Below are 18,615 nucleotides of genomic sequence, written 5' to 3' on the forward strand. Positions count from 1 at the left end.
AAATAAAAGGAAAAGCTGAAGAATCAGGTCTTTGAAGATTCTGGCCCAAAACAGCTTAAGGGGAATCTGGGTAGCAAGAACTCACAGGAACTTTCTTTACTAGCCGGAAGAGTGGGCTCCAACATTTCTGACCTTTGTGTACTTCTGCTCAAGAGGTGAATTCTACAGTGATGGTTTGATGAGCCAAGCTTGAATCTCATGTCCACCGCTTGACGTGGTGAACTTGAAGTTCTGCACTGGTATCATCAATGCAACTGGGTACGCGAAGTTTCTAAAAGGAAAACACAGTTGTTCTAACCAGAAAAAAAGTGAAGTGGATGTTGGGAAGTCAAATCAGCAGAGGTTCACGACACAACCAAAATGTGGTGGTTAAACATCAAGAGGTAGAGACCAAGAGTGATAGGTGAATATTGAAGTATACCTTGACAATGGCCCAAATAATGATGAAACCAGCAAAAAGGTTAATAAAACCTGGTTCCAAGTCTAGTTTAAATCAAGCCGCTAATTTTGATTTTTCCTTTGAAATGCTTCCAGCAATGCCCAAACCCTGAGTGGCATATGAGCCACTGGTCCACTAAACATCTCTTTCCAGTCAGTGTTACCTACCTCCTCCTCACATCCTCCTACTAATTCTCCCCTGGCCACCCTCATTCCTTTGTCTTCACCCAAATCTGAAGCCCAAGACTGTTTCTTCAGCAACCACTTTGTTTAGTTTGGAAGATCAATTAAACACCACAGGATTCTTCACTGACTTTTCAACATTTAACAAATGGTTAAGCTTTTTTTTTTTTTTTTTGATTCAAACCTCCTTATTAGACATACAAAGAGAAAGAAGCAGATGAAATGCTTATTAGAAATTGCCTTCTGAGTGCTCTCTGAGGCAGAATTTGCTCTAGTCCCCTTTGCTGAAACTTCCTGAGAAACACTGTGGAAATGAAAGATGGTTCTTCACTTCCAAAGTACAAATCAGGCCGGCATTTTGAAAGAGACAGGTTTATTCATCACTTCAGTGTTAGCTGGCTTTGCTCCCTGTAAAATTTTACTTCTGGTTATTAAAATATTCACTGTAGGAAATAAATTTGTAATCCATTTCTCATATTACCTACACACAGAAAAACAAAATTTGATATCTTGGGGTTTATTTGCTGAAGGCGCTTCCCATAAAAGCAAGGGGTGTGCATTGGGAAATGTGTCTGGTTAACTCCTTATGGATAAATTAGTCACAACCTTTCCTCCGCCCACCCCATCCCCCCTTTCCCGACTCTCGCCCCCAGCACCCTCTCCACCTCCCAACTTCCCGCCTCTCCAGGGCTGGTGACCTAATAGCATTTTTCTTCATGCATATTTTGGCGTCGCCCCACGGCCTGGCTGCCTTTGCCTGTCTGAGTCTTTTGAAATTCCTGCATGTTCGCCCCAGATTAAGCCGAGTGTGTCTCAGGATGTGTGTTCCGTTTTGTTCTTTCCCCTTAACGCTCCCTGTGCAACGTGTCTGGGGGGAGGAGGACAAGCTGGGTAGGGGAGGGGAAGGGAGGGAGGGGCAGCGGCGAGGAGCTGTCCGCCTTGCACGTTTCCAATCACATTACGTGAACAAATAGCAGAGGGGCGGCCGGGCCAGAACGGCTTGTGTAACTTTGCAAATGTGCCAGAAAGTTTAAAAATCTCTCCTCCTTCCTTCACTCCAGACACTGCCCGTTCGCCGGGGCCGCCACGCCGCTCCCCGTCGCCTTCCTGAAGGACTGAGAAAGAGAAGAGAGGAGAGTGCCACGTCTCACCAGCCGCCTTTACGGCAGAGGGTCTGCAGCCCACCCTAGGCATTGCTTGGTAGGGACTGAGATACCCGGGCGCCCAGCCCGCCTCCTCGGTTGAAGAGTTCTCCCTCCCTCACGTGACTTGAGCCCCGTTTTTTTTTTTTTCCCCCCCTCCGAGCTACGTCTTCCCGGAGTGGGGACAGTCCAGGAAAGGGAGCAATGCGCTTCGCCTGGACCGCACTCCTCGGGTCGCTGCAGCTCTGCGCACTCGTGCGCTGCGCCCCGCCGGCCGCCAGCCACCGGCAGCCCCCTCGCGAACAGGCGGCGGCTCCCGGCGCCTGGCGCCAGAAGATCCAATGGGAGAACAACGGGCAGGTGTTCAGCCTGCTGAGCCTGGGCTCGCAGTACCAGCCGCAACGGCGACGGGACCCTGGCGCCACCGCCCCGGGGGCCGCCAACGCCACCGCCCCGCAGATGCGCACACCAATCCTGCTGCTCCGCAACAACCGCACCGCGGCGGCGCGAGTGCGGACGGCCGGCCCCTCTGCAGCCGCAGCCGGCCGCCCCAGGCCCGTCGCCCGCCACTGGTTCCAAGCTGGCTACTCGACGTCTGGGGCCCACGAGGCTGGGACCTCGCGCGCTGATAACCAGACGGCACAGGGAGAGGTCCCGACGCTCAGTAACCTGCGACCGCCTAACCGCGTGGACGTGGACGGCATGGTGGGCGACGACCCGTACAACCCCTATAAGTACACCGACGACAACCCCTATTACAACTATTACGACACGTACGAAAGGCCCAGGCCTGGGAGCAGGTACCGGCCCGGATACGGCACCGGCTACTTCCAGTATGGTAAGCACCCCCAGCCTCCGCTAACCCCCGCGCACCGTCACCCCAGCTCCGCGTCTCCCCGACGTGGCTGCCTGGGCGCGGCAGGCCTTGGTCCGTGCAGATCCCATCCCTCCCCCTGCGCCAGCCGAGGCAGCCCTGGAATTTGGTGCAAACCGCGCGCCCTGGCCCCTCCTGCTTCGTTTCCACTTTACTTTGCAGCCCCGGGCGTCCCCATTCTTCTGCTACCCGCAGCCCAACACCGCAGCCCAGTTGACTTAAGGGTGAGGAGTAAGGCACTTGGAGGGACCGGAGCCAGGGTGGGGGCCGCTAAATTGTCTCACTGCTTTGCCCATCCCCTGCTGACGTTTAGGTCTTCCGGACCTGGTGCCCGATCCCTACTACATCCAGGCTTCCACATACGTGCAAAAGATGGCCATGTACAACCTGAGATGCGCTGCGGAGGAAAACTGCTTGGCCAGGTACCAACTGGGATCTCTTCGGCCTAGCTCCCCCGTCTTGGTTCCAGGGGGCTCCTCAGGTGCTTGATCCTGACCACTCTTGTTCTGTGCAGACAAGGGTTAGGAAGTGGAACGTGATCTCTCGGGCATGCTGACCTGGGTGGAAAATTAAAATATGGAAGATTTCTGTCGGTTCTGACTTTCAAACCGTGGCATAAATCAGGGAGATTAAGCAAACCCTTAGCCTGGAGAGTGGAGGTCTCCGATTCTTTTTCCAAGATCCTTAAACTTTGGAGCCAACTATTTCAAATGACGTTCTATTAAACTACTATACCGTGGAAAAAATACTGTAATGGAAGAGCTTGTTAAAACCCCCTCAAAACATCGGGGGCCACTTGGCCAGTGTGTCACCCATCCGTTGGATGTCGTTGTTTTCTTCTTTTGTTTGAAGTCACAATTAACTTAGTTGTTTTGGCATTACTTTAGCCAGAATAAGATCAGGAGCAAGAGCTTTGCTTTTGCATTAGTACTAAAATAAAATCTTAGCAGTTTGGGGAATGAAATTCCCTGAGTTTGCTGCTGGGAAACCAGCAGAGGGAGTAAAAGATGTTTTGATAAGATACACAATTTCTTTAAATGTAAAATAAGGTTATCAATAGAATTTGAATATATATTCACACAAAATATTTCACAAGACAGAAATGTTTATTTACTGTGTCAATTTCTTTCACTTCCTTTATAACTGTCAGGCTAAAAGAAGAGAAGAAATCCAAGCTCATCATTTCCATTCTACTAGAGTCTTGCATCACACACCATTGCATTCCCTATGGTAGTCTTACAGTAATGCCATTGTTTTAAAGTTACTAAATTATTTATCTTATCTGGGTATACTCTTTCAGGGTTATTTCCCCAATTTACATCTTCTTTAACTGGGTGAGGAAAAAATGTATGTAAAATGCTCTAGTCTTTTGGAACTGATAACCTCGTTGGGAGAAAAGGGCAGTGAAATCTTGGAAGGTTTTGCTTGTAGTTATATTAGTTTAGTTCGTATTCTGTGAAAATCATAATGTTTCTCTTTATAAAATCACAGCTCAGCATACAGGGCAGATGTCAGAGATTATGATCACAGGGTGCTGCTAAGATTTCCCCAGAGAGTGAAAAACCAAGGGACATCTGATTTCCTACCAAGTCGACCAAGATATTCCTGGGAATGGCACAGTTGTCACCAGTAAGTGGATGGGACTCTTGGGTACTTTTGAGTTGCTTTTTCACTTTACAGGTGATTCTTTTTATGTTTTTTAAGAGTTAACTTTTTGTTGTAGTAGGGTATAGCTGATTAACAATGTTGTGACAGTTTCAGGTAAATAGCGAAGGGACTCAGCCATACATATACATATATCTATTCTCCCCCCAAAACCCCTCCTATCCAGGCTGCCACATACTATTGAGCAGAGTTCCATGTGGTATACAATAGGTCCTTGCTGGTCATCCATTTTAAATATAGCAGTGTGTACATGACCATCCCAAACTCCCTAACTGTCCCTTCTTCTCCTGGCAACTGTAAGTTCATTTTCTAAATTACAGGTGATTCTTGATATGATAAATTCTTACACAAAGGAAGAAAATTGCTGTTATTTATACTTAGAATTTCTCTATATAACTTGACATAATCAAGGAAATCCATCTTTAGGATAATACATCAGTTACTATATATTGTTATCTTTTAAACTGGAAACTCTTTTAAGCCCAGCTTATTAAAACTGTCGATAAGATTACATCAGTTAGCTTCACTAGAATTTGGTCCCAGTGTACTACAGGTAGGGCTTTCCTGGTGGTCAGTGGTAAAGAATCTACCTGCAATGCAGGAGACTTGGGCTCAATCCCTGGGTTGTTAAGATTCCCTGGAGAAAAATGGCAACCCACTCCAGTATTCTTGCTTGGGAAATCCCATGGACAGAGGAGCCTGGTGGGTTGCAGTCCATGGGGTCGCAAAGAGCTGGGCATGTCTTAGCCACTACACCACCACCAATTCTACAGTATGACTTGGTAACTTGCTTAGGTGTTCATTGCCAGGAAATCCTGTTTTATGGTCTTAAAATTTCGACAGTTTGAGCCATTACTTTTTGTTCTCTTCTTATGTGAGAAAATGAACAGTTCAGCACCTTCACTTAAATGACATGAAAAAAAAAAAGTGAGCAACTACTTTGCTGCTGAAGTAGATTTATGAATAAAAGTTTATACTAGTTACATACGAATGGTGGATAAAACATGCTTTTATTTCTCCTTTGCATTTTAGTACTGATTCAATGTGTGAGCATACAATTTCTAAAAATTTCACAGAAACCTCCCAAGAGAAGACTGCTCTTCCCTTTTGGAATGAAGCATCAGTAGTGGCAGCCAAAGGGGATATACTAGAGGACATACGACAAGTTCCACTTAAACAAAGAGGATTTACTGTCTCTATTTAACCTTCTAAGATAAAACAGGGTGGGATAAAAAAGCACGAGACTCTAAATAAGTCTTTTTTCCCACATACCAAAGCTAAAGCCTTACCATTTTGATAGATTTTTGTCCTGGGGAAAAAAAAAATCTAGCATGGATCGAGCTTTAAGAAGCTCAACTTGATCCCAATTTTGATGCAAAACCAAATGTGGGAAGCAGTGTGCGTGTGTGTGGGGGGGGTCATCTAGAATCCTCACTGCTGTCTCCGTATGTTGCTGACTGCTGTTTCTGTGTCCTGTGGGACGTCAGACATTACCACAGCATGGATGAATTCAGCCACTATGACCTGCTTGATGCCAGCACCCAGAGGAGAGTGGCTGAGGGCCACAAGGCGAGCTTCTGTCTTGAGGACACGTCGTGTGACTACGGCTACCACAGGCGGTTTGCGTGCACTGCCCACACACAGGTAGGACGGCGACCTGGAATCAGGAGCCCACACGCTTCAGAGAGAAAGCAGCCACCTGTTTGCTTTCCTCCTGCCATCTTTGTGAAAAACTGTTTTACTCAGGGGGTCATCTAGTCCAAACGGTAAATTATTGGGAAAAGGAAAGTGATGGCTTGATGATCCAAATTACGTTTAAAAAGTATTCCATCAACACAGAAGGTCACGGTGGATACTTGCTATGTTCCACAATGAAGAGCAATAGTCTATTATCTGAAAAGATCGGAAGAGTTTCCCATTTTTGCACTCATCCTGTATTCTTTAACTCAACTGGTAAGTAACTATAGAAGAGAGATGTTTTGTCACCTGCAAAACTCTCTCTCCATCTGAGCTAAAAATAGAATGGTGGTTGGGGTTAGCAAAAGGACAGAAATAAGTTTCTTAAATAGCACTTTAAAAAATGTCTCTTTTAATCATGCAGAGAAGAGCAGAAGGACAGTTTCTTTCTCCATGCATATATATTTAAACCTACGGTATAATTGATGTCAGATGTCCTTTGGATGGATTTTTAAAAATAGTGCTGTCCTAAGCAGTTTGCATGTCTTATAATGGGAAAATGTGTGTCAGTTAAAAGCCGTGCCAGTATTTCCATAAGAAACCCTAATTTGTAAAAGGACATTATAATTTTACTCCAGCGGAAATCTTGGCAGGGAGTAGTGAATATACGTAACTCAGGGCACAGAGGATCAGCAGCTGGCATCTTGGGAAGCAAATTCCAGGGCTGTGGCAGGAAGCTTTCTGGTGACCTAAATATTATCATTCCTTCTTTCTCTGGGCTTAAAACATCATAGCAATTGGAAGGCGAAAGGTTCAGTTCCTCTCACCCTGGGGCAGCGCTTACTCTAAGAAAAAGAAGATGTAACCTCACATTACACGTATGTTTGTGTAAAGATTCCCTTTTCACCCAGTGATCCCTACGTCCCACAGCACCTGCCAGTGCAGGGTACCTTGAGTTGACTCTCTTCACTTAGAAGAGGCACTCTGAACAGCTCAATGCTCAAATATTTGAATCTAAGACTATAGGCAGCATGTGACTCCCCCAACTCCTTGGCTGGTGACCCTACTTCATTTTATGTGGTAGCTTTCTTATTAATTATCCTCCATTTTATATCCTATTTAACCACTATTCACTAGATCTTACACTGCAAATGACTAATGTATTTGTGTTTTTCACTACACTGGTTGTCTCTTGAACATGGGCTTCCTTTAAAGGGAAAAATTTTCTTCACAAAGCCTCATTGTTGACTTAGTTATATTATGGCCCTTTAAAATGTATCCAAATATAAAACTAGATATAACTTCTTTATATTTATACTCTCATATAAATTCCTGGACTTCCCTTCCCTCAGCTGGGTAAAGAATCCATATGCAATGTGAGAGATCTGGGTTCGATCTGTGAGTTGAGAAGATCCCCTGCAGAAGGGAAAGGCTACCCATTTCAGTATTCTGTCCTGGAGAATTCCATGGACTGTATAATCCATGGGGTTGCAAAGAATTTGAGTATTAAATCTATATGAAGCTAGAAATTACATTAACCTCATTCATTTATGTAATAGTTCAGTTCAGTTCAGTTCAGTCGCTCAGCCGTGTCCGACTCTTTGAGACCCCATGAATTGCAGCATGCCAGGCCTCCCTGTCCATCACCAATTCCCGGAGTTCACTCAAACTCACATCCATCGAGTTGGTGATGCCATCCAGCCATCTCATCCTCTGTCGTCCCCTTCTCCTCCTGCCCCCAATCCTTCCCAGCATCAGAGTCTTTTCCAATGAGTCAACTCTTCGCATGAGGTGGCCAAAGTACTGGAGTTTCAGTTTTAGCATCATTCCTTCCAAAGAAATCCCAGGGCTGACCTCCTTTAGAATGGAATGGTTGGATCTCTTTGCAATAGTTACGTTTGGCTAAAACCAAATAGTTAATTTATATAGTCTTGGCTGTGGTTCTACATTTTTTAGGTTTTTAAAGTTTGAATACAGGAAATGCCTGTTTGCTTACTGCCCTGAAAACCCCCCTTTTTTTGTTTGCCAGTTCAAATAATCAAAACTTATACTTAAATTCTGCCATCTGAGTAAGATAGAGTGCCAATGTCAGCATTCTTTAAAGTGCTCTTGTTCACTTGAAGGTAAGATAAGCATTATTTAAACCAGTTTTAAATAGGTATCTAATTTGGTGAATCCCTTACAGTGCCATGAAGGTGGTACTAGTAGAAGAAGTAGCAACGATAATAGCTAACACTGAGTATATACTCTGTGCCAGAATAAGAATTATGTGCTGGAAATCAGAAACTGAAAATTCTTCACAATATATTGACTACGCAGCATAAGGTTAATCAATGATTACAGGTTGGCACGGACCCGCGTGGGAAAACAGTTTTCATTGCAGTGGCACAGGTCCTTTCTGAGTCTGGCCTGTCTGTACGGTTGTGTACTGTATGAGAACACAGAGCCCCTCCGTTCTTCCCAAATCGAGGCCTAGGCAAACCAGCACTGGTCCAGCATGCTCCAGACGATTCTGCCCTCTCTCTGGTGGCCAAGGTGATCTTAAGCACCAAGCAATATTGAGTTTAAATGACTGCAGCCTATTCTTTTAAATTTACTTTGACTAGTATTAGAATGAAAATACAACAGTGAAAACTTCTGATAAAGAATCTGTGGAATCAAGAATATACCTATGGATTCCAATTTGAGCAAATTTCTCCAGACTAACTTGCTGGAGGGCAAGAACCGTATCTTAGTGGTGTTTTTCTCCTCTCAGCCACTAGAAGGCACTCATTTACTACTGAAGTGAGTATCTGAGCAAGTAGAGTTGACGTGGCATTCATCCCTTTAACACAACAACAAAATATTCAGTGATGATGTGAGAAAGATTACAGCGTGGTGGTTACAAACAGGGACCTTGGACCCCAAATGCCTAAACTCAAAACCAGCTCAGCCACTTACCAGCTATTTATTCTTGGATGATCTATTTGACCTTATACAGCCTTAGTTTCTTCATTCATAAAATGTGTTAATACTACCTTCTGCCTTGTGTAGTTGTGAGAATTAAATTTTTATATATATATAAAACATGCTTAAAATTGCTCCTGGCACATAATACATACTTCATAAGTGTTAACTATTCAAAAATGCAATAAGACTCCATCCTTAGGGAGCTTACAATCTCTAGTAGATTCATTCTTATATAGGATGATTTTAATATAGAGAATAGAAGGATAAATAGCATAAAATGTATACATAAATTGAGTATCATGGGCTTTCAGAGTATAGCAAGGTAATTTCCAAGAACAGAAATTGGAGAGAGTTCCACTGATAGGACGACATTTGAGCTAAATTGATTATTATGTGGCCTTTATTCCTGAACTGGTAATATTCAAGGATTTTGGTGGAGGCCTATTTTGTCACTTAAGATTGTATTTATCACTAGTGATTTATTACAATTTTAAGCGAGATGTACTACTACTTATATTAGTCCTGTATTTTTTTTAGCTGGAGGTGCTATAAGGCTGAGTAATATATACTTCTCAAAGGAGATGCAATATAAGTATAGTTTTATGTCAAACTCTTGTAAGTACTAAATTAAAATTTAATTTGCAAATAATAAGCATATTCTTTAGCACACTCTAACCATATACCATCCTTTTAATTTTTGAATTTTATTTGTTTCAGGGCTTGAGTCCTGGCTGCTATGATACCTATAATGCAGACATAGACTGCCAATGGATTGATATCACTGATGTCAAACCTGGAAACTATATTCTCAAGGTAGAGAACTTTGAATATGTACCCATAATGTATTTAAATTGCAACTCAGTGGGCTTACTCTCTGGAGTCAAATGTTAAATATTCATGGTCCTGCAAGCAATTATACATCTTCTAGAACTACTTTTAAACTAACCTAGATATATTTTAAAAATTCTTATTTGAAAGAACTTTATGGAAAAAGATCCAGCCTCCTTCAAAAACTCCAGACTTGAAGCACATGCCTAACTTACAGCCTCTTCCTTGCCTGATTTAGTTGAATTATGCTGCCTCTATTTTAGGCTCCATCCTGGAAAGAGGAAAAAAATTAACCTGTAAACACTGCTGATGAAATCTGAAACACGGATGATGTTTGTTTTGCCTAGGTCAGTGTGAATCCCAGCTATTTGGTGCCTGAGTCAGACTATTCCAATAATGTCGTCCGCTGTGAAATTCGCTACACAGGACATCACGCATATGCCTCGGGCTGCACAATTTCACCGTGAGTCCCATTTGCCTAGCTAAGTAATTCTCTTGATGATAAGTTTTAATTCATTGATAGGCATTCTACACATACATCTGTTTTCACTACTACTGCAGCGTCCTTGTAAAATAGGTCAAAGGTAGAAAATGAGAGAGAGTCTGCACTATCATATAATTGGAGCTGATCCTTTTTTGATAATGCTAGAAAACAGAGTCACAGATTTGATCCCTGGAAGATCCCCTGGAGAAGGAAATGGCAACCCATTCCAGTATTCTTGACTGGGAGATCCAATGGACAAAGGAGCCTGGTGAGCTATATAGGCCACGGGATTACAAAAGAGATATATACAACTAAGGGACTAAACAAAAACAACAAGAGAATGGAGGAGGAGATATGCTCAGGTTTTTAATCACCCTGAAACTTAGCTTTTAAGACAAGACACAGAACACATGTATTTACCCACAAAGCCTGTGTGGCAGCTGAATCTGTAAAATATACAGTGTGGGTGACCTTGTGGGGGTCCAAAGAGTTGGGTTTCTGGCCTCCTCCTCATAGTCCATGAAGGAGCCCTGAAAAAATTCCTAGAATTCTTCAAAATACATTTTGAAAGTCACTGCCTTAGAGTACACAACTGAAGAGGTCAGACCAGCTGCTCTGTAGAAATCAAGATTCCACACATTTGAGTTCTATAAACACAAGTAATAAGGAAATGCCTTGCAAAAGAAGGGCTGTGAGGAGATGCCTTCATAATTTTTCTAGTCCTAAAGCCCTTCTTTGGATGACATTTTAGAAGGAATCCCAGCAGTTATGATAGACATGGTGCTTTGACGAGAGTAATGGAAGAAAGTTGGGCAGTTTTGCCTTCTTGTGTCTCTGTTCCACCCTGACCTGTGGCACTGCCTGCCCTAGTGATGCTGGGTTATAGATTCTAACTCATATGCCACCTGGGAGGGATACATTCCCAACAATAAAATACCATTAGAGTGATACTGAACACAAGCCAGGTTTGCTGTGATGTGAGAGAGGCACTAGTTAGTAGAAAGGTGTCTAACAGAACCACACTGGAAACTTAATAGAAATTTTTCCTGTTACACAAACCAGGGCAATGATTACTGCACACGAACCTGTAGTTTGTGGGCTTTCCGAACTAACTCCACATGAACCTATCTGGTTGTGCATATTTTATCGACTACTCGGGGGCTAATAGCCAGGGCAACAATGGAGCTTAAAGCAGCCCATGCTGTGCACTGTGGACTGGGCTACATTCACCTTGGAGAGGAGCCTTTTCCTTATTCCATAAAGGAGCAAAGCCTGTGTTTTTTACGTGTGATCATAGCATTAGAGACATATGTAGTCTATGAGAAACAAAGGTGTAGGACTGAAAGATTATCAAATAAATTCTTCTTCTGAACATGCCTGAAATACAGAAAACCTGGCTGGGTTTATGGCCCACACTGTGTGGAACTGATCACAGTATAACTGAAAATCCCCAGAAAAGGAATATAACAATGTAAAATTATTAATTTCTCTTAATTTTTATAATTCCATAATTTATTCACTCATTATTTATTTACTGGCACTTTTTTGATACAATGCTTAAATTCCATGGGGGGGGGGTTGTGCTAAAATAAAATGCATTAGAAACAGGAGGACCTCTGCGATGATAAGCTAAGTGACCCTTAGGTACAACTGCTGACCTCCTATGAGGAAAAAGTCAGAGAGGTGATTCTATTGCTGTATAGAAAGTGACTTTCTTGTTTATCATCAGCAGAATCATTGGGTTGGATACTGATAGACATTTAGAGCAAATAAAAACTGTTACTCTGTTCCAGCAGGGAGTTTCTTTCCCTTTTTTCATTTTAGCCAGTTGTCATTGACTATGAATTATAAGAGTGGTTGATGAAAAACTTTAATGACCAATACGGATCAGATGAAAATATGCAAGTTAAAGGACTCATAGGTAGTGATTTGTAATTAAATAACAATCTCATACATGTCTATGAGTGGAAAATAATGGGAGAGGTACAAAAACCTCGACTTAAACCCCCACCTTTAGGAGAATGATACCCGCTTCTTATATTTTGACTCTCAGTTCCACCTCCCTTGATAGGGATCAGAGTTCAGAGGAAAGAGAAATTTTCTCTGGCTGTGGCTTTAGGACAGCACTTGAATTGGGCCTTGAGGGCTGAGGAGGACTGCACTGGAGAGAGTTAAGGAGGGCCATGCTAGGAGGAGTCAACATCACCCGCAACTACATGGCAAGACGAAATTGCAGGGCATGTTTGGAAAAGCAAGTTAGCCTGGCTAAGGCATAAATTTCATGGGCAAGAAGAATGGAAAGGTTGGGACGAGATCAAAGTGAGCACTGAAGAGCAAGCTGAAAAGTCTCAGCTTCATCCTGGTGACCATGGGGAGTCTCTGAGGTTTCCTGAGCAAGGTGTGTATCTTGCCTAAAGCCACATGGTTGCTCAGCGACTCTGTAAGCAGCAGTGTGTGTGTGATTCCCTTGGTAATGTTATTGTAATTAAAAAAAAACCCCACAAAACTCTTAAAGACATATCTTTTAGTTCACTGGTTGTTTTTCATGCTAATCAAATATCTGAGTGTGTTCTGTGTGTTTGTGTTCGTCGCTTCAGTCGTGTCCGACTGTTTGTGACCCTGTGGACTATAGCCCGCCAGGCTCCCCTGTCCATGGGATTTCCCAGGCAAAAATACTGGAGTAGGTTGCCATTTCCTTCTCCAGGGGATCTTCCTGAACTAGAAATTGAACCTGGGTCTCCTGCATTGCAGGAAGATTCTTTACCATCTGAGCCACTAGGTATTGGTGTGTAAAAACACCCAGTAAGGAAGTGTGTGCCTTGGGTATATCCCCTCTCTCTCATTTTCCTTACTGTAAACCCAATGAATGATCCAGGTGACTCTGGACTCAGTTCAGTTCTAAGATACCATCATTAAATTATTTTTTCACAGAAACTACTTGGGAATAAATTCACAGAAATTATTTAGAAACTGATGGTTTATAATCTGGACTAAGTGATTCTTATTTCACGTACATATGGATCAGTGATCCCAGTATAAATACAGTATTTGATTTACTGGCTTTGACCCAGTCTTGGCCTGTTAGTGTTAACATTCTATATTCAGAACCTTGCTGGGAAACAACCAATGCAGGACAGTATGAAGGTCATGAACCTGCTTCTTGGTGGGCCTGCCACACTAGCTGCCTAGAGTCAACTCACTTGGCCAGGACTGGTGGTCCTGTAAGCCCTGCTTTATTCTTACATGTTTCAGAGGGTGTTTCTTTTAACTCTAAACATCAAGTTTGTAGGTATCAGCCATAAATTTTCTCCTATTGACATAGTCACCATCTTCAAATCATGTATTAAATAATGTATTAATGGATAATTTCAGAAGGTGACTGTTACATAGGTGGAGGGAAATTGTCATATATATATAATTTTTTTTAAGGTGACTTTAAACTTGTCTACTATACTCTATTCAGAGTATCATCAGGTTAATAACTTGTTTTATTTTGTTTCCTTAATCTAGGTATTAGAAAGCAAGCCAAAACTCCCAAAGGATATATCAGTGCCTGGTGTTCTGAAGTGGAAAAAAATAGATTAACTTCAGTAGGATTTATGTATTTTGAAAGAGAGAACAGAAAACAACAAAAGAATTTTTGTTTGGACTGTTTTATAACAAAGCACATAACTGGATTTTGAACATTTCAATCGGCATTATTTGGGAAATTTTTATTATTATTCACATTACTTTGTGAATTAACACAGTGTTTCAATTCTGTAATTGCACACTTGGCTCTTTCAGAGAAATCCAGATTTCTTATGCTTCTTCTGAAATTATAGTGCAAAAGGAAAAGAAAATTCAATGAGTGAGTCAAAATTATTTTAAACTGAGACTTTTCTAAAGTTCTAAAACTTTAGTGAAACTTAATAATAACTGGCTTATATATGTCCTAGCATAGATCACTTTAGAAATGAAGCTCCTACTGTTTAAATAGATATGGACACATTTGGTACTGAGGGAGGAACAAACAGGTTACCATTGGTGTCAAGATGTTACTATATAGCAGAGAAATGGCAATATATGTATTCAGATAGTTACATCCCTATATAAAATTTGTTTACATTTTAAAAATTAGTAGATAAACTCCTTTCTTTCTGTCAAATGTACAAGTTCATTCTGACTTAAGTCAGCTTTTGTTTTGGAACGAATTAAGTAATTGAGCTGCCCAACTTGTGTCTGACATTTGTTGATGCGCCCCTCTATTCTTTAATTTTACTATGGGCAGAGACCTTTTCAGTGACATTCTTAAAATTACTGTTCTGGGGATCTGCTAGACATAGGACAACTGTATCAGTGGGAAGTCATTCTGATGATAGATGCGATACATTCAAAGATAGTATGCATTTTAGTATCTTTAACTACTAGCCAAAAAAACTCCCTTGCTGACATAAAAATCATACAAAAAAGTCCCCCAGGCCACAACTGTCTCTAAAATACTTAGAAATATTAGTGAGAAACAGGATTTTCAACTTTTCTACACTTTTTTAAATGATCAGCTTTAAAAAGAGTAAGACTAACATTTTTTAAATTATCCAGAATAGATGACATAATGTATATGAATACACAAACATTCTAGGTCATCCAGGAATCAGTCATACGTGTTTTTTTTGTGTGTGTATCTGAAACATAATACAAACTAGCAAAGCACATAGCATTACATGCTTGAGACATTGGTGAATAAGGGGGACAAAAAAAGAACAGCTTTCTGCAAAACCAAGGAGTGTGTTGCATAATGAGACAGCTGTGATTTTATTTTAAACTGTGAAACCATGTGCCACATCAGAATTTGGAGAATTTCTTTTTTTCCTAGATTCAAAAGATGGAGAAAGAGATCAAATTACACTTTTAAAGTTAGTGGTGCTGAAGCAGAAGTTTTCCTCTCTTAACCAGTATTAAAATCCCAAGCAAGGTATTTCCAGTGCCAAGACACATTAGGTAGAATTTTAAAATGAGTGGCATCCCTATATTGTGTCATACAGTTGTAAAGTTAGCACCAACTACCAACCATTCTTCACTCACCGAGTGCTTTGCACTGTAAGAAGGGCTAGAGGTGGGCAGTCGTCAGGGGAGATAGAGCGGGCTGCAGGAGCCTCATCTGCCAGGCACACACTTACCATGAGACAACACAGACAGCTTGATAGAGACCCAGAATTTCCATTGAGCTAGTATCTGAGCTATGGAATAGCTTCTTTGATGTACCTCTTTGCCTTCGATCGCTTTTAGTTTTAAGATTGTAGAACGATCCTTTAAAATTATAATCTTTTCTAATAGAGATATTTTAATATACTTGCTTTTTTAAAAAACAAAAACTACTGTCAGTATAATACTGAGCCAGACTGGCATCTACAGATTTACGACCTATCATTTCATCAAGATTCTTACCCCTATACTAAAAGCTAGCTAATATCATGGCCTTTGGATACATATGAGATGTGTTTACTATCATTCCATTGGCCTTCCATCTGCCTGTAAATCCATCATTTTAGGGCCGAAAATATGCTAGGGACTAACATGCTAGGCATTAGGATATGAAAAAGGCTGTCCCTAACCTCATTAAGTATTCAAAATGTCATTATTACTCATTAGGTTCAACTATCTCATTTTTAACATCATAAGTACATGTCTAAAAAATTTCTATTTAAAGCACTATTGTTTTTCATGACCATATTTTATTAAAAAATAAGTTTAAAATGAATACATATATACATGTATGTGTTACTAATAATTAAAACTATCTTTCCAATCCCTGAAATCTCTGCCTTTTAAATATAACACGTACTATTTCATTGATTTGGGGAAAAAAATTCAATTAAAAGGTTAAAGAGTCTCACTTATTCCTTAAATATTCCTCCCCACCCCTAATCACTCCTAAACACTCTCAAATAACTCACAAATATTGATTTAATGCTCAGTATTTTTGAACCTCAAAGAATCTCTTCTCTGAATAACCACCAAAACTCACAGATAATGATTAGTTGGTAAAATGTATCCATTAATAAAAAACATAATCCAGCCTTACCAAACTCTAAATTAAAAAATCTTTTAAGTAGGAAATAGAAATAAAGAATTTTGAGTATTGAAAAGAGACTGGTTTTAAAACACAGACTGTGAAAAAATAGGAAGATAACTTATTGAGTCTCCCACATGCCATATTAGTGGCCTCATAATTATTCAGACCACAGTTTGTATTAAAGATGTCTTGCCTTCTAAGGCTAGGATTCAGTCTCACATAACTTTCCTATTTCCAGGAAATCTTTATATTTTTACATAATGACATTCACAATTGCTAATTATTAGATATTATTTTTAATAATGAAGAACAAATGTTTTCTTTTTTCTCCTTGACCTCATAGGAGATCATCACACTCATAATCTCAATATTCAGACTGTAGAGGAAATGCAGTTCATTAAAATCATGGTACTAAGAATTTCTCTTTACCAAATTATGTTAAAATACTGAACTTCTGATCAGAAGACATTTTGTTTTAAAAATAACTTGTTTTGATACTAACAGTATAACTAATAAGTAAAACTACCCTTTTCTATATATTACAATCAATAGCCACACTTCATTCCCAGCTACCGAAAGTCTTGGGCCACTTCTGAATGCTTAAAGCATGTCATTTATCCTTCTAATCAAAATGGTGCTGAATTATTTCAACTTGAATGTAAAATGTGTTGTCTTAGCTCACAGGATATAAACATTTAATATATAACTGCTTGCTATGAACTACGTAACATGTGATTTGGTATTGTAATGTTTTTAATGAAGTTTTAGTTTCTTCCAAATTTTTCAGGAATACTAGTTGTAAAACATTTTTAACTTTTTTTTGAAGAGCTCTTATTTTAAATGCCCAGACACTGGCTTTATAATCTTCTTTAGACTCTCACATTCTTTTATTATATGCCTATACTATGATTGCAAGATTATGTAAAAATGCCTTGAATAAATGATTTCAAGTGTCTAGAGTGGTCATTTGTTGTTACATATAAATGAATGATATGAATTTCACTTAGATTAAGATCTTAAAGCCATGTGTATGGTTGGTGATTTTGCTTAATTGCCTTTTATATTAACAAACTGTTTATCAAGCTCACACGACTTGAAACTTGTCTATAATGGATAAAAATCTAGCTGATATTTTAAAAAGAAACTATCATACCGGAACAGATTCTAACTTTTGTTATCATTACCAACCACTTCCAAGGATGCGGAACAGGCACAGAAAGAATAACTCTGTTTTGATTCGCCTCTCTTTTGATCTGCATTTCTTAGAAATACTCATGAGCATATGTGCACCCAGGGGACACATCTGGCTCAAGATACAAATTATTTATATGAAGAGAAACATTGCGATCACAGTAATCCTTCTTTAAATGTGTACCAGATTAACTTGAAGCTAGTAGCCTAAGAAGACAAACAGGCCCCAAACTGTAAGCACGTGTTTTGGGAGAACAATAATTAATCCACAAACAATTTACCTTTAAGGAGCTCTTGCAGGTCAACTAGACGTAGGCTTGTGGCTGGCAGTTTTCATTTTTGACAGTAGTAGGACATAGCGACACTGGAAGCCACCGATTTCCTGCTTTCCTCACCTGCTCAAGGAAAGGTGTTAGTGTAAAAGATGATTACTTTGGTGTCACCCAGTGTTCGCTGTTTCAGGCACTGTTCATTATTATTAGTTCATTAATCAAACATACATTCTAAGTAGTCACAGTCCCTCTAGAGTGGGTACAATTCAATGGCAGAAAAAGTGGGGAATGAAAACCTCAGGAAAAAACACAGCAAAATATTAGTGTTCTGGAAGAACTGCGGCTGTAATGAGAGAGTTGGGTGAGAGTAACAGTAATCAGCTGTACCCCCTCTCCCTTGCAGTATTATCTTAGTGTTTTCACCATTCTTTTTAATCCATTATATAGAAAAATTTACACGTGGTTGATGCTGGGGTGAGGCAAGAGTGGCGCAACTCATCCCTGACGTTTCTGCGCCTGAGTCCAAGAGCATCAGCAACTGGGTTAAATTTGCTTTGCAGATGAGAGATCTGAGGGGACGAAGTAAGAGGAATGGGATGGAAAACACATACATGGTGCAACTTCTTCACTAATTTAGGCAACTAGTTCTCCAGAAAGTGACCTACAATGTCAAGATTTTCTCCAAGGCTCAGGCTGACCAGAGATGACTTTTTGTCCACAGGGAGTTATCCTGTTACTCTTTCAGAGTTTGAGAAGACTTATCAGGAGCTAAGCATACAAAGCGTTATTTTCCACCCCTTGCTCCCCAATTTTCTAAAAGGAATACTTCTGAGTATTAGAAACTATAGGATTAGAGT

General features: G+C 40.6%; 1 protein-coding gene across 2 annotated transcripts; it reads left to right on the forward strand.

Moving 5' to 3' along the window:
• Positions 1-1,370: 1,370 nt before the first annotated feature.
• LOX (lysyl oxidase) lies at positions 1,371-17,250 on the forward strand. Of its 2 annotated transcripts, XM_069589537.1 has the most exons (8): positions 1,371-1,441; positions 1,683-2,601; positions 2,951-3,059; positions 4,129-4,266; positions 5,790-5,946; positions 9,646-9,741; positions 10,104-10,219; positions 13,751-17,250. In XM_069589537.1, exons 2-8 carry the CDS (start codon positions 1,968-1,970, stop codon positions 13,755-13,757), a joined length of 1,257 nt encoding a protein of 418 aa, XP_069445638.1. In that variant the 5' UTR covers positions 1,371-1,441; positions 1,683-1,967; the 3' UTR covers positions 13,758-17,250. The 2 variants fall into 2 exon arrangements, with proteins under 2 accessions (XP_069445638.1, XP_069445639.1); XM_069589538.1 differs by lacking the exons at positions 1,371-1,441; positions 13,751-17,250 and having other exon boundaries at positions 1,582-2,601; positions 10,104-10,223.
• The last annotated feature ends 1,365 nt before the right edge of the window (positions 17,251-18,615 follow it).

This window comes from Ovis canadensis, chromosome 5, assembly GCF_042477335.2.
Source record: "Ovis canadensis isolate MfBH-ARS-UI-01 breed Bighorn chromosome 5, ARS-UI_OviCan_v2, whole genome shotgun sequence".
Classification (NCBI taxonomy): Eukaryota; Metazoa; Chordata; class Mammalia; order Artiodactyla; family Bovidae; genus Ovis; species Ovis canadensis.